Raw genomic sequence first — 15,897 nt, 5'->3', positions numbered from 1 at the left:
TTGCAGTTTGAGAAAATATCTGGTGAGGTGCATGCATACTTTCTCATTTTAAGATTCGTCGTTGCAGTTCCAGTATTTCAGTTTACTTTTTTTCATCCAGCAGGTGGCCCTGTTTTAACCCATGAACTGGCAGTGCAGCCGTTTGAATGGGTAACAAATATGGCCTCCTAAGCAAGAGCACCAGCTCACTTATTACTAATTAAAATCAAGGGCCTTGAAAACGTCTACAATACACGCTGCACAAACACAAGCCGCTCGTGTTCCCGTGAGTGTCGCAGGTCTTTTTTATCAGCCGCTTCCTTTTTTGCTAGTTGTTCGGACACCCAACGACGGCGCAGTGCCACCCGGGCGAATTTTTATACATCGCACTGCCGTTCCGAGTATGCGGCAAGCAAGCAGCTGACCGCTGCTTTCTAACAGCTCTGAAAGCACTGACACAAGCGAACACGCGACGCAAGCACGGCTATCGCCTCCCGTCATCAGCAGCCCCCGCCGTCATCTTCACCACCAGGCGGCGCCTGGTGTCGAGAGTAGCGGCGCGGCTGACACTCGCGCTACGAGGCTAAGAAAAATCTGGTCTATAGCAATCACAGAAAGACAAGTGGCATGTTTAGCGACACAAATATAAATGTCATCGGAGCACAAGTGTCTTCTTGATACGAAGCAAGAAAAAACGTGGTTTGAATTAGATTAATGCACGTGTTTTACTCATAGATAGCACCGCAGCTTGGCTCATGTTTCCCTTTCCTTCGTATGTTACGTCTCTCCCTTCCCTTCCCTCCTTTCTGATCTTCTTGTTTCAATAAATTCAGTTGTTAGAAGCGCCTCGTCTGTGTAGTCCATGTCTTTTTCTTGTCCTCAATGTTGCAGCGCTACCTTTTTTCCTTGAATTACTTGACTGTCACTAACTCCGAAAATCCAACTCTAGCTAAAATTTGCTAGAAATTGGCTGCTCGGTGCTTCTAGGTTAGGCTCCCTGACCCAGCGCCTAGGCACATGCTCGTTTTCTTTTAAGTGCGGAGCACTTTAGGGGCCTGGGCTGTCGTATGCTGTCGTCGTCTCATGTAGCTTGGCGTAACGCTGGCAAAACCACGTATAGCATAGCCATCGGTAGCATATTGAATGCGCGCTCGCGCCAAGGAGAAGACTTGTTCCTCTTGCTCTTCGTGCGCCTTGATGACGATATCAAGTGCGGAGCGCTTTAGGGTCCAGGTCTGTCGCGTGCTGCCGTCGCTGACCAAAGCACGTATAAAAATACGAGGAAGCAAGCCAGAAAGAGGGGAAGTATTAAAAATAAACAGAAAAAAGAGAAAGAAAAGCAAAGAGTTAAACAAACAAGGCTGCCTGCTTCTTTCTGCCCTAGCGCGAAGCTGGCTTGTTATTTTAGTTCAGAGCATAATTTAAATTTTTCTATAATTAAAAATAAAACTTATACTTACGAAAAACAAAATGGCCGCCATGGCAAGATGTGTGTCCCCCTTATGATTGTTTTGGATTTACGCTACTGCCTATTATCAAGATGATAGCGTGGACATGCAGACGAGTTTTCTTCCACACGTTCGGCACGTTAGCCAACACCCAATTAGGCCGAGTTCGTCGTCATCCTATGCATAAAATCCAAATGGTGGTAAGCCTGACGACTAATGCTCAGCGCCGTGGCCTCGTGTCCTTTCTTGTCCCGTCTTTTTAGCGCTGTTTTTCACTCGTCATCATGAACCAACCAGCCCGAATGCGTATACCCTACGACTAATGCGAGCTTCGACTCGAGAAGCCTCTGACCAGTTTCTACTTGGATGGAACGGCTAGCTGTCTTTCAGCGGAAGGCAACCGCTTTTTGAATATATGCAATTTTTTCGATTTAATCCAAGTAATCCATGAACCCACGCGCATCACAGCATTTTCTTCCAATATACTTGACTTGGTTTTCACAACTAATCCTTCTGTCATTTCATCGATTCATTACCTACCTGGACTTAGTGACCATCGCATTGTACACTTCACCTGCGCAATACAACCACAGCATCCTATGCACGCAACCAAAATTATAAAAGATTATGCGAAAGCTTATCATGCATCTATATGTACTGAGTTAGAAGTTTTCGCTGAAAAATACATCACGTGTGCTGTTGATAACACTGTGGAGGAGAACTGGGTATCGTTCAAAAATAAGCTTAATTCACTTATAGATTGCTGTGTTCCTTTGCGAACTGTTCGAACGGCCTTCCGCTCTCCGTGGTTCACACTTCTTCGCTTACGTAATAAAAAAAAGGCGACTTTACCGCAGCGCTTCATCATCTGGTACCACGGAGAGATGGGCGGCTTATCCCAGCACAACATTAGAATACAAAAAAGCTTATTCAGTTGCTAAACATAGTTTTTTTGCGATACACTTCCTTCTCTTCTACAGTCTAACCCTCGTAAGTTTTGGTGCATTGTAAATGGTCCGAAAAATAAGAACATCGATCTTTGTGACGAACTACGTTTGGCGATTGCAAGTGACAGGTGCTGTGAAGCTTTGCAAGACGCATTTAAAACGCATTTTCTACTGACAACTCTAATCACTTACCAATTTAAGCCGATCCTGGATATTCCCGAATGGAACCAATCATCATTGATCAATTGGGGCTTTTTCACCTCATACTTAAAATGAAAGCGTCAGCACCTAGCATAGATGGAACTGCTCCCCAATTTCTCAAACAAACTGCCTTTATTGTTCAGTCATTTTTTCACAGCTCCTTTCACAGTCATTGCAAAATCCCTCATTGCCCAGTGAGTGGAAGGCATCGAAGGTGGTTCCTGTGCCTAAACCAGGTGACTTATCTAATCCTTCTAATTACAGGCCCATTACTTTGACTAGTATTCCATGTAAGCTTCTCGAACACATCATCTATTCTAACTTAATTATATTTCTCGAAGAAAATGACTTCTTTCGCAACAGTCAGCATGGTTTTAGGAAACACTACTCATTCGAAACCCAACTACTTCTCTTCACCAATGACTTATTTTCAGCATCTGACACTGGCTCCATTATCGATTTTATTTTCCTTGATTTTCAAAAACCTTTTGACATCGTTTCTCACCGATTACTCCTACTAAAACTAAGCATGCTAAATATTGACTCAAACATTACGATGGAATAAATGCTTCTTCTCTAACAGAACCCAACATGTAGCAGCTAACGATCATAACTCACGCGATTGTTCCATAACATCTGGTGTGCCGCAAGGTTCTGTCCTTGGACCCTTACTCTTTCTAATTTACATTAATGATCTTCCATCCAGCATTACATCAACAATCAGGCTATTTGCCGACGATTGTGTCATCTACCGCATAATAACTAACCCGCATGATTCATCACAACTTCAATCTGATCTTGCCAACGTTACCTCTTGGTGCTCACTCTGGTCAATTAAACTGACTATTAACAAGTGTAAAATAATGAGGATCTCGCGAGGAAGCACTGACCGCGCTAGCCCTGCTTATTCAATTACTAATTTTCAGTTGTCATCTGTCCATACTTACAAATATCTAGGTGTTCACATAGATAACAATTTAACATGGAATAGTCATATCAATTATGCGATTAACAATGCTAACCGCACTCTCGGCTTCTTGCGCCTTAACTTTTCATTGGCGCCTGTTTCACTAAAACTTATTCTTTACAAAACACTAGTCAGATCTAAACTCGAGTACGCCTCATCAATCTGGGATCCTCATTCTTGTTTACTTGTTAATGCACTAGAAGCCGTCCAAAATCGCTCAGCTCGTGAGGGAGGAAGCAGGCCCGCCTATGCCTATTCCACAAAAATTTTTTCATGAATACTGAAATAAAACTCACATTGTTCTCGCCACCTTCTTACGTTTCATCTCGCATCGAGCATAACTCCAAAGTTCATGTGCCATTCTGCCATACCAACATGTACTTCCACTCCTACGTGCCGAAGACCTCATCCGAATGGAACCACCTTCCTGCCTCCATCGCCAGCAACCCTGATCATGCATCATTCAAGACTGCCATCTCTAACTTGTAACACCACTCCTCTCTGTAACGCCGCAAATGGCATTGAGAGTATTTAAATAAATAATTAATTAATTAATTAATTAATTAATAAATATATAAATAAATAAATAAATAAATAAATAAATAAATAAACAAATAAATAAATAAATAAATAAATAAATAAAGGAGCCGCGCAGCGCGTCATCCTCTCAGACACGACAATGCTAACATGTACGTTAAGTTAATCCACCGAGAAGTCTCTGCGGACACAGATTACTCTGATCAAGGCAGGTCCACCAGCCAATATTACATACCGGGTGTGCCACCTAACTCGCTCCTAAGTTTTAAAAAAAAAACAAAGAAAAAAAACATGCGCCCTAGGAAAGCTGCACTTGCTGGTAGTCGTGTGCAACCGATATTTTCCATTACTAAGTGGTATATAATTAATTAACCTTGATCAGCCAACTCCCTACTACTGCTTCGATCGGTAAAATATTAACTATAAGTGCGGAGAGCTGGGCTTGTTGGTTGTACGTGATTAGAAAAAAGAGCGCAAAACCATAGGACACACAGGAAGGGAACGCACACAGCGCTGTGTGCGTTCCCTTCCTGTGTGTCCTGTGGTTTTCGCGCTGTTTTTTTTCTAATTATTAACTATAAGTTGTTGGCCACCTTAAGTAACCTCAGAATCATTCATTTATTTTGTGAGTAGCGGCGCGTGATCGCGCGCCGCTACTCCATTTTATTATTATTTGCGACATAGACTTGCCCTTAAGACATAATATTTGTTGTGTATATTTGTACTACTCAAGCACTTCCAAGCGTTGTTTGCTTGATACACGGCTGCGTTCGTTCATCGATGTTTTGTAAAGGGCTTCATGCTCTTTCATATAGACGCGGCATGAAAACCTGCCGCTGACGCGTCCATCACAGAACACGAAACCCTGTACAATGCGGCAATGGACGAAAGCAGTCGTGTGTCAACCAAAGAACACCTGGATAGCGCTTCAGTATAGCGGCGCGCGACCGACGGCGCGTGTATTTCATATTTGGCGTGTTCCGAGCGCTTCCGTTTTTCCTTGGAAAGAAAAAACAACCCGGAACATCTCAGCACTAAATAAATGAATGATCCTGAGGTTGCTTAAGGCGGCCTACAAATTAAACCTAATGTTTTAGCGATCGAAGCAAACATGAGAAAGTCGGCTAATGAAGAGTAATTAATTAACTGACGCTTAGTAATGCGAAAAATACACGTTGTCAGTATACATGACTAAAACTAATATACAGCAAGTACAACTTTTTTAGAGCGCATGGTTTTTTTTGTTTTTTTAATGCTATACCCCCGGTACATACACACACACACACACACACACACATATATATATATATATATATATATATATATATATATATATATATATATATATACATATATATATATATATATATATATATATATATATATATATATATATATATATATTATACGGGACATGATGACCACGGCGACGCCAACGGCAAAAACCAGCCGAGAGTGTCCAATAATTGCTGCTGAGTGTCCATATAATTATATAATTGCTATATATATATATATATATATATATATATATATATATATATATATATATATATATATATATATATATATATATATATATATATATATATATATATATATATATATATATATATATATATATATATATATATATATATAAGTGTAGATATGGTTCAATGGGCCAGTTCTTCTCGAGTAATGGGTATAATACAACGGAGGCGTTGTCAACAGTGATATAAATATTTATTTTTGATATAAATCACGCCCCCCATTGCCACATTAATGCACTAAACCGGCTTAACGTTCCTATTACGTGTGAGAGAAGCGTAATCTGCCAACCAATGGGGTACTGGCCTTTGGTCACATTCGTATTTTGCACTGTGTTCGATGTTTTTTCTTGCTTTATTTGCACGTGTTTAAATTGTGTTTTGTCTATACCACAATATAAATAGTATTGCGCGACTGAGCCAATGAAGTATTTACTTCTTGCTCTAGCGGCTACAAAAAAAAGAGAGAGAGCCGGTTTTTCTGCGTAATTAGACGAAGTAGAACTTTGTGCGCTCTGCTTTTCTGTTTGCATGAATACGCGTACGGCTGTAGAAATGCGTGGCTTCAGGTCTTTCTTTACCGCTAACCATCCTCTGCAGACGCTAGTTCATGCTTTGCGGTATCACAATTATTTTCAAACCGCCAACACTTCCCGAGATGGTGTCGCTAAAATTCTGCATTCACACCTCGACATTTAGTACATTTTTTCTCATTTAGGACGACGCCAAATGCACTATGTGATGTGCTTGAACGACAAAGTGGTACCCACATTGAAATGATTTTGGCGAATGGACGTTACGATGATTAGACCTAGCGCCATACCGACACGTGCATGCACTCACTTATTGGAGTGCATACAAATTTCGTAAGGCGAAATGCTTATGTATATCGTGTAGGCATACGTACAAACAATTGATACTGTGCTAACACGACGGAATAAGCTGTAATTGGAGGACATGCATGACGTACGCACACATGCGAACACGGTGTGGCTAGCAGACGACGCAAGGAGCTATCCACACAACGGGGTTTCGTCCGCTCACCGCTAGGGTGCCGACTCTGCTCGATCTCGCGGCCAATACGCCGAGACGGCAAAATGTTGCCGTATCTAAAGTTACATTAATAGAGTAATTAACAAAATATATTGAAATGAATTTTAATTCATTCAAATATATAGGACGTGGCAATTTTTATGACATGCCTTTTTTATATATCTTAAAAAACGCACGTAACTCGAGATATTATTCATCGAGCATCAAGGCGATATCGTAACTGAGCTCACCGGGCGCATGAAATGCGGCAGCTGGCAGGGGCGTAGCCAAGGGGGGGGTTGGGGGGGTTCAAACCCCCCCCGAAATTTTTTAGTTTTGCTTGCGTATATATACACGCATACATACAAACGCACGCACGAACATACATAAAGTATGCCTGAACCCCCCCCCCCCCCCCGAAAACAATTTCTGGCTACGCCCCTGGCAGCTAGGTTACGTCGCACCAGAAGTTCCCGTGACTATATATAACTTTAAAAAAAAGGTGCGTCGCAGCAGAATATGAAGAAGAAAGACAGCAAACCATCTGAAATACCCACTTGGTCCGCTTGTTTTCTGCGATTGGTGTGTTGTGCTTATCTGTTTCTGTGATAAACTGTAAGAGTGCTAAGAATTCGTTCGCTTGTCTGCGAGAAGCGCCGCAGTGGCTGCCACCTAGTTTTGAGCTGTACAATGAAAGTAAATGTGGAAATTGCGTTTTATTTTTGGTACAGCGCGAAATAAACATATAAGCGCCTACGCACCAACTGCAAATAATAAGCGGGTGTTTGAGACGACTTGCCGTTCTTCCTGGCCAGATTCTGCTACGACGCGCATTTTTTCAGTTTGTCACGTGGTCTGATGTAACACAGTTGCCGCATTTTCTGCGCCTCCGGCGTGCTCAGTTTCAATATTGTCGGGATCGGGGCCTTGAATTACGACGATGAATACCTTAAATTACGCGCGTTTTTTTTTCTGGGGGGGGGGGGTGTTAAAAACGGGCATGCCATAAACTATCATGACCTATAACTTTTCCATATAGACCACTGCCCTCAAGTTAACAATTGAAAAGTTAATTTACAATTTTTGAACTTGGCTTTAGGTGCGGGAACGTTTTTCCGCCTCGGCGTACAGACCATTTGCGGAGACGACAGGGGCCTGACTGTCAGAGTATCTTTACAAGAGGGAGGTGTATAACAGCTGCGTCTTACCGGTACTTACCTACGGAGCAGAAACCTTGAGGCTTAAAAAGAGGGTTCAGCTGAAACTGGGGATGACGCAGCGAGCAGTGGAAAGGAAAATGATAGGTGTACCTTTAAGGGACAAGAACAGAGCAGAGTGGGTCAGGGACCAAACGGATGTTAAGGACATCTTAGTCGAAATCAACAAAACAAAATGGACATGGGCAGGGCATGCAGGGCGTAGGCAAGATAATAATATCTGGGGTTTAACGTCCCAAAACCACGATATGATTATGAGAGACGCCGTAGTGGAGGGCTCCAGAAATATCGACCACCTGGGGTTCTTTAACGTGCACCTAAATCTACGTACACGGGCCTCAAACATTTTCGCCTCAATCGAAAATGTAGCCGCCGCGGCCGGGATTCGATCCCGCGACCTTCGGGTCAGCAGTCGAGCGCCATAACCACTAGACCATCGTGGCGGGGCGTAGGCAAGATAACCGATGGTCATTAGGAGTACATCCACGAGCAGGCAATTGTGCGAGAGGCAGACAGAAAGTTAGCTGGGGGATGAGATCAAGAAGTTAACGTGGCAGCAGAAAGCACAGGTGATTGGCGGAACATGGGAGAGGCGCCTTTGCCCTGCAGTGGGCACAGTCAGGCTGATGGTGATGATGAATTCACGGATAGCATAAACACGATCATTTCGAAGATTCAAACAAACACTGACACGTAATTAGGATATATAAACATTGATAATCCACGTGCCCTGCTTATAGATGTGCTTGAAGAAATACTGAAGCTTATTACCATTCTTTTCGCATGTCTAGAGACTGCTCATTTTCGGTTGCCTGCGTCGCACGTAAAGCTATTATGGATTCGGGATTACACAATCACCATTGCAAAGCGGGAGTAAAAATAAGTGTGTTTTGCAGTGTTTCCCGTGGGCACTACACGACTGGTAGCGTGTCTGGCATTTAATCAGACTCAAATGCAGGGCATCAGGCAGGTGTCTTTATGCTGCCGCACATGGTTGCAAATACATGTAATAATCGAGAGGTACCAGAGTGTGCAAAAAGTGGCGTGGTTGGATTTGAGGTGAAATGCATGGCATGCTTTCTCTATATGCACATTTCGACGAAGCGGCAGTCGCAGAGTGCTTAAAACATTCAGTTTGAAGGTGTCCTAGCGTTGAAAGACATCGACAAGACAGTCAAATAATACGCGCGCTAACATTCAGCTCAGTGCTTATTCCCCAAAACGACGATACTTGCAAACCTGCAAACAAACAATCACGTGAAAGTTGGCGCTGACATTGCTAGTCTGCCTTGTCCGCGCATTCAAGAGATGTGACCCCTTCAATTGTATCACGCCAACTAATCCAAAAAACCGTACTTTTAGAGCATCGACTTTTTTGCTCATGGGAGAAGCTGAATTCGAAGTCTACTGAGAGTGACCTTTCTTGGCCCAGAACTTTTCTGAAATGTCTATTGCCGTTAACTACGAAACATTAATTGCTGTCATCAACGTTGTGTTCATTGTCATTTGTAAAAGGAAATCAACGTACACAGCTTTGAAAATCTCCTTGAAAAACTTTTCTGGGCCACTAATAACGTGGCGTCAGGATGGCTACAAGAGATATTCAAAAAGCACTCATCTAAACAATAGCGAAAACGTCCTTTGTATGTACCTCTCGCTTATTCTTATTCTTTTTATGTACAATGGGACGGCATGGCGCTGCCCGAGCAATTGTGAGATTTTATTGAAATGTCGAGAATTCATGGTTGCAAATACAAAAGATGGTTGTTTTAATTTCGTGGCGTTATATTGATTGGCGCTCTTACGCAAGAGCCTCGAGATGGAATCCTTTTTTTTTCACAGCGAAACTTTTTTTACAATAATTCACATGACCATCTTTTCATCTGACGTCACGGTAGTGGTGACACAATGCCCAATAATATCTATTACGCACACACGAAGCCGAACAGAGCAAGTTAGAGTTATGGTAGATTTGGCTTACTTTGAGGGAGCCACGCATCCAATTCTGGTTTTCCAGCTTCACCGCGGCTGCTAATAATGATAATTAATGGGGTTTAACGTCCCAAAACCACGATATCATTATGAGAGACGCCGTAGTGGAGGGCTCCGGAAATTTCGACCACTTGGGGTTTAAATCAAAGCACACGGGCCTCGAGCATTTCCGCCTCCATCGAAAATGCGGGCGCCGCGGCCGGGATTCGATCCCGCGACCTGCGGGTCAGCAGCAGAGCACTATAACCGCTAGACTACCGTAAAGGGTCTTCACTGTGGCTGCTAACCGGGTGTGTTCGCACGCACGCACGCTTCGTTGAACAGCGCAGAAGTTGGTCACAGACTAAGCGTCACACTGCACAGGCGTTGTGTCCTTTGGTCGGGGTCACGTTTATGCGCTGCTTATTCAACCAATCAATCAGTGTTTATTCAATCAACATTGTTAAAAAAGTATTTGGACCATTAACCTGAGTGGCTAGTTAGTGGTCCAATCTATTACATGAGTATTTTATTAGATGTCAGGAGCAGAGGTGCAGTTAATGGGATTATGAATCTATACACAAATTCAATCACAGGGTAGCTTTTAAGCATGGTGTTTAAGCATGGTGTTTTAATTATTATCAAAATGACGTAGTGCATGCGCTGCAAATGGAAAATCTCTTCGCCCGCCATGAAGTCAAGTAAAAGGCATCATTTCACTCTTTGGGATTAGGCAGAATGCAGATTCAAGACCACTGCACCCAGTAACTACCTCTGATCGGCAGGTGAGAAACATTTCTAGGCTAAATCACCACTAGCATGGCTTGAAGCACTTGAGAATATCGGAGAACAGCCCTCGTATATAATAGACAAATATCATGAAGTTACTTTAGCAGACATTCTTAGTTATCAAAGTGTGTCTACAGATTGACAGTCACAACATGGTTGTCGTCTTCAAAAGGCACGTCTGTCGGCTGTGCGGGCTTTGTGCCAGGCCAAAAGTGGTGTATCAACGCCAGTATAGCGTAGCTAGAATTTTTTTCGGGGGGAGGGGTGTTAGTGCGTGCACTCCTACGAGTGCGTGTATACAAACACATACGAAATTAAAATATTTCGGGCTGATTGAACCCCCCTTGGCTACGCCAGTGATCAGAGCCTACAGTTCCAAACGTTATACATGGTGTTACTGCTACCTTACGTTCACTCTCAGGCAGCGCAGACATCCGTGGGTTTGTCGAGTTTAGGAGGAAGAGCGCTGTTTCAACAGGCTTCATCGCATACAAGCTTCTTTTTCTGTAGAACAGTTAAGTTATATGCTCACGTTTTAGCGACCTTCAAGTGCGAGCAACTCTGGCGTTTACCGTCACGCATACGTCAGGAAAAAGGCGTAAACGCGCGATTCGATCGTCAGCTTTATCGCGTATACCATCGGCGCTCCGCCGCAAGGCGGTTCGCGTCACTATACTTCAGTTCTCAATAGGAGAGCCCGAAGGTGGTGGATCAAGGGGCGTCAGTTTGTCGAGAGCAACGGGGCAACAGCATGAGGTATGAGCTGAGAACAATGGGAGACGAGGAATGCGAGCGGGGTGCTTGACGCGGATCTCCAGAAGCATCGACGCGACACGTGGCTCGGCTCCGCTGCTCGTAATTCCTGGGCTTCGTCCAATGTTGTCGGCGAGGGGGCGACACCGCCAGGCGCGTGTTTATTTTTGGCGGGCCAGCTCCGCCGCCGGCGAACACAACGAACCCGAGTCGGCGGCTACTGAGCATGTGAGATGCTTCCGCGACAGTTCCTTGACCGCCGCCCGTCTGTTTCAGGTGCGGAGACCAGAATAAAAAGCCTGCGGAAGTATGAGCCCAGCGTGGTGCGATGTCCCTGGTGAACCTGTTGGGTGGCCTGCGGCGTCTGCTACGCCGGAGGCACGTGCACATCGACAATTGCGTCTTCAGACTCCACTGGCTCGTCACGTCGTCACTGCTGGTCGCCTTCAGCCTGCTGGTCTCGGCGCGCCAGTATGTGGGCGACCCGATCGAGTGTGTGCCGCCCACGAGCGACTTCCCGATGGAGGTTCTCAACACCTACTGCTGGATTCACTCTACCTTCACCATGCCGACGGCGCTGGACAAGCGCGTCGGGCTGGACGTACCTCACCCGGGCGTCGACAACTCGAGTGGTGCCGAGCGGCGCTACACCGCCTACTACCAGTGGGTGGCATTCACGCTGTTCTTCCAGGCGGTGCTCTTCTACGTGCCCTACTACCTGTGGAAGAACTGGGAAGGCGGCCTCCTCGAGGTCATCACCATGGGAATGCACGTCGCCATCATGGAAGAGAAGGACCGCACTCACAAGAAGCGCGTGCTCACCGAGTACCTGCACAGGCACATGCGTCACCACAGGCTGTACGCGCTCAAGTACATATTCTGCGAATTCCTCAGTTTCGCCAACGTTGTCGGCCAAATGTTCTTCATGGACAAATTCCTGGGCGGCGAGTTCTGGAACTACGGCGTCCAAGTGGTTCAGTTCACGCTCACGGACCAGGAGGAGCGGCGCGATCCCATGATCTACGTCTTCCCGCGAATGACCAAGTGTGTGTTCCACTCCTTCGGTTCTTCGGGAGACGTGCAAAGGCACGACTCTTTGTGTATTCTGCCACTGAACGTGGTCAACGAGAAAGTGTATGTTTTTCTCTGGTTTTGGTTCGTGACGTTGCTCGTGCTCACCACGGTGGTGTTCGTGGGCCGACTCGTCATCCTAGCAGTGCCCAAGTTGCGCTTCCAGGTGCTCAAGTCCCGGAGCCCACTGCTCAACTCGGACGACCTACGGACGCTGACACGGTTCGCCGATGCTGGCGATGCCTTCCTCTTCTACATGCTCGCTCAAAACCTCGACCCTCTGGTCTACAAGGAAGTTGTCGCAGACCTGACAGTTGTTATGAACCAAAAGTCAAGTGAGGACAGGTCACCACTCAATGCAATTTGAGTTCTTGTTACATCACTGTCAAAGGAAGGCGTCTCTGCACAGCAGTCACCTACCCAAGTATTTCTGTGCTTCTAATTATTCGCGACTGTACGAGGCAGGAGACAGACGGTGCAGGCATCGTATGAACTACAGCCAGTACAGCATTACCTCCACAACCACATAGTAACATTGCTTTTGCTGTGGTGATTGTCACTAACTTATTTCAGCTCTACCAGGTAAACAATATTTAAAATGTATTACGCACAAAACGAACGTACAGCGCTTCTCTGAGTAACGCGGGATTTTCCATCTCGTCAAGTTGCGTTATATTGGTGTTGGAATGGTTCCAACCCGTAGAAACAACGCATAAAGCATGCGTCACTATGCTCTCTGAAATCGACACTGTAGGCGTTGCGCTCGAATCGTTGGTTTTATTGACAACCGGAAAGGCTAGGAACTTAATCGAAACAGCTGTTCTTGTAACACTACCCGACAGTGCCTACATTATGTACTTGCGTATTTTGAGCTGTGCCTTTCTGCGGAGAAGCCAGCTGCAACCAGCATTGACATCTGGCATGCTTTAGGAGTTAGTGAACCCTGACATTATGCTTCTAGATTGAGCTGCCTGCCTCGATTTACCGACTCCCGTTGTTGTTGCGGGAAAAGAATACATAGATGGTGGGCTTTACTGAAACAAGTAGCGAAAGCGAAATTAGTTTCTCCTACGCTTGAAGAGATCTTCAGAAAAAGTAGAGTGGCAGCAAGAAATCTACCTTTGCTAAAGCTATAGCCTACGTGTCACACTGACATCCGTGACCAAAGCACAGCGAGGCCGGCGCAGATTTGGGTGCCTCAAAGCCTCGCTCTAAAGCGCGTGAACATTCGTGTGTGAACATCCATTCTGCCGTGTAAGTTTTCTGTGTGTCCTTTTCGCAAGCGCGCAATTCAACATATCAAAAGAGTGGAGGAAGAGAGTGTGAAGAAATTTGACAGTCACGATGCCCATGACGAAAATAACAATATATCAAGCGGACAGATCCCTATATTTTCCTTTTCAAGAATACCCACAGTCGTTGCAGGAATGTTAGGATAGGGAAGAGCTTACAAGCGAAACTACGCGAACCTGCAACATGAGTCCAATATTTCTAGACGAAAGTCACGTGAGCAGTTTCTCTTTAAAGCAACTGAATACGAGGACTCTTGAAAACAAAAAATTGGGTCTCGTTTAATCAAGATAATCAGAAATATGCAATAGAAAACTGCAGTACCTTTCTACTGTTCACGAAATGCGCAAACAAGTTCTTCGTATTACTATACAGTAAGCTCTTGAAGAGGCAAACCCAACTCAGTAAAACGATGAAAAGGCGCACGAAAAATTGCTAATTGTTGAATGGAGCTCAGAGGCGCACAAAGTTTACGCATGCTCTTTTACACAATTCCGTCTGCGGTCGAGAGACAGCTACTACGCAAAGTATGACATGTGAAATGCATTGGGAGATATCAATATTTCCAGCTAATATTCCCAGAGAATCGTATACGCCTGTATTTTTTGTGCTGAATCATTTGAGCCGGCTGTTTTGCTTTGCTAGGACGAAAGAAAATCTCTGCGGAAGTAAGTTTAGTGATCGGTAACGGGCGTATGCTGGATCGTTACGGGCTTACTATGGATAAAGTGTGCGGTGAGCAAAGAGGACACTCTGCACAAAACGTACGTCTGTATAAAAAGCAAGACTTTTTCTTTGAATAGCATATTAATTCCGAGGAACTATTAGTGGTGTACCTTCTTACCTCAGTGCCCCTCTATCGCACGTCCGTTACACGAGCCTGTTCTGAAAGGCTGGGAAGTCCTGCAGAATCTTTACAGTTTCCGTTTTGCTAGCATAATTGCCAGTATTGTTAACAGATGTTGGTTACGTATGTTGCGCTGACACTTTCTGAAGCACCGTCTTCATATTTGAATACATTGTAATGTAACCAGGTGCAAAAGAATTCTGATACTATCTTCAGCTAGCTAGCAAAGCAGCAAATTTTCTTCTGACGTTTTAAGAACCACAATTTACTGAAGCATTTGCGCATCGCTCTGTTGATTCCTTCTCCGGATGTCGAAAATTTTATTTTCACTAGCTAGGAAAGAATTTTTTGTGCGACGAGTAGAACAAGTGGCCAATTAAAATGATTGTTCGGAACTGTTAAACACTAGGCATATAAGGTTGAATGAGTGGTCCGGTTGCATACAAGAGCTGATTTTACTCAAGCGAACGCGAGAAAAGCCCCTCTGTGTTTACGTGTACTTATACTTTTTTTCCCAAAAACGCATTAATATTTTTTACGTTAGCAGCATTGCCTTTTATAAGAGCGTGTATGACATAGCTAACACTCGTTCGTGATGTGTTTTCGAACAGACCAATGAATATGTGATTCAATAGGCGATACGTTTACAATAATGTGTTTGGAATGTGTTGTACATTTGCGGCTCATGAGGCAGCTAAATAACTATTTGTGATTTGATGTGTGAAATAGCAAGATGTCCACATGAGATATTAGCGTTGCAGCTGTAAACTTCTAGACAAACGAAAGCTGCAATGCAAATAAGACTGATCATGGTTACCTTGGTAACCTTACTAAGTGCAACTGCACATGAAACACGTTTCACAGCAGTTTCCTTACAGATTTGCTGCTTAGTCTGTCATTATAGGATGTTTGTAAGGCAACAGAGACTTACCTTGATGCAATGTAATATTGAATATGTGGTATGAATGCGGTAATATTGATAATGAAAATCAATAAATGCACATTTGACATCTTAGGCAAGATGTTCTCTTACATCGACCACTGCCTGTTTTGTATTATGTCCACTTCTGTAAGAAACTATGAAGGCTGCACAGCAATGACCAATCACATATACGTATCAATGACAGACTAGCCTCACAAAACGTGGTGGTTTACAGTGCTTTTGGTTGTGTAGTGGTGCTTGAAGGAGCTAGGTAGGAAAAACACGCTTGAACGTGGATAAAAGGCTCGCGGAGATTCCAAGCGCGCTATGAATTCTAACATTTCGGAAAGCTTGTAATTGCTGGCACGATTTTTAGCTATGTAACTTGAACAAAGGAGCA

The 15,897-nt window shown here is 44.2% G+C and overlaps 1 protein-coding gene across 1 annotated transcript in view; it reads left to right on the top strand.

The window, feature by feature from the left end:
• The window catches only part of LOC119390986 (innexin shaking-B), an 83,321-nt gene extending 67,731 nt beyond the window's left edge, over positions 1-15,590 (top strand). Inside the window, exon 2 of the mRNA XM_037658691.2 lies at positions 11,644-15,590. Coding sequence (XP_037514619.1) covers positions 11,696-12,805 — 1,110 coding nt within the window. The 5' untranslated portion in view covers positions 11,644-11,695 and the 3' untranslated portion in view covers positions 12,806-15,590. The remainder of the gene's footprint in view (positions 1-11,643) is intronic.
• Positions 15,591-15,897: the final 307 nt, after the last annotated feature.

This window comes from Rhipicephalus sanguineus, chromosome 4, assembly GCF_013339695.2.
Source record: "Rhipicephalus sanguineus isolate Rsan-2018 chromosome 4, BIME_Rsan_1.4, whole genome shotgun sequence".
Taxonomy (NCBI): domain Eukaryota; kingdom Metazoa; phylum Arthropoda; class Arachnida; order Ixodida; family Ixodidae; genus Rhipicephalus; species Rhipicephalus sanguineus.
Note: the sequence above shows the minus strand (reverse complement) of the source record. Positions and strands in the feature narration are given on the sequence as shown.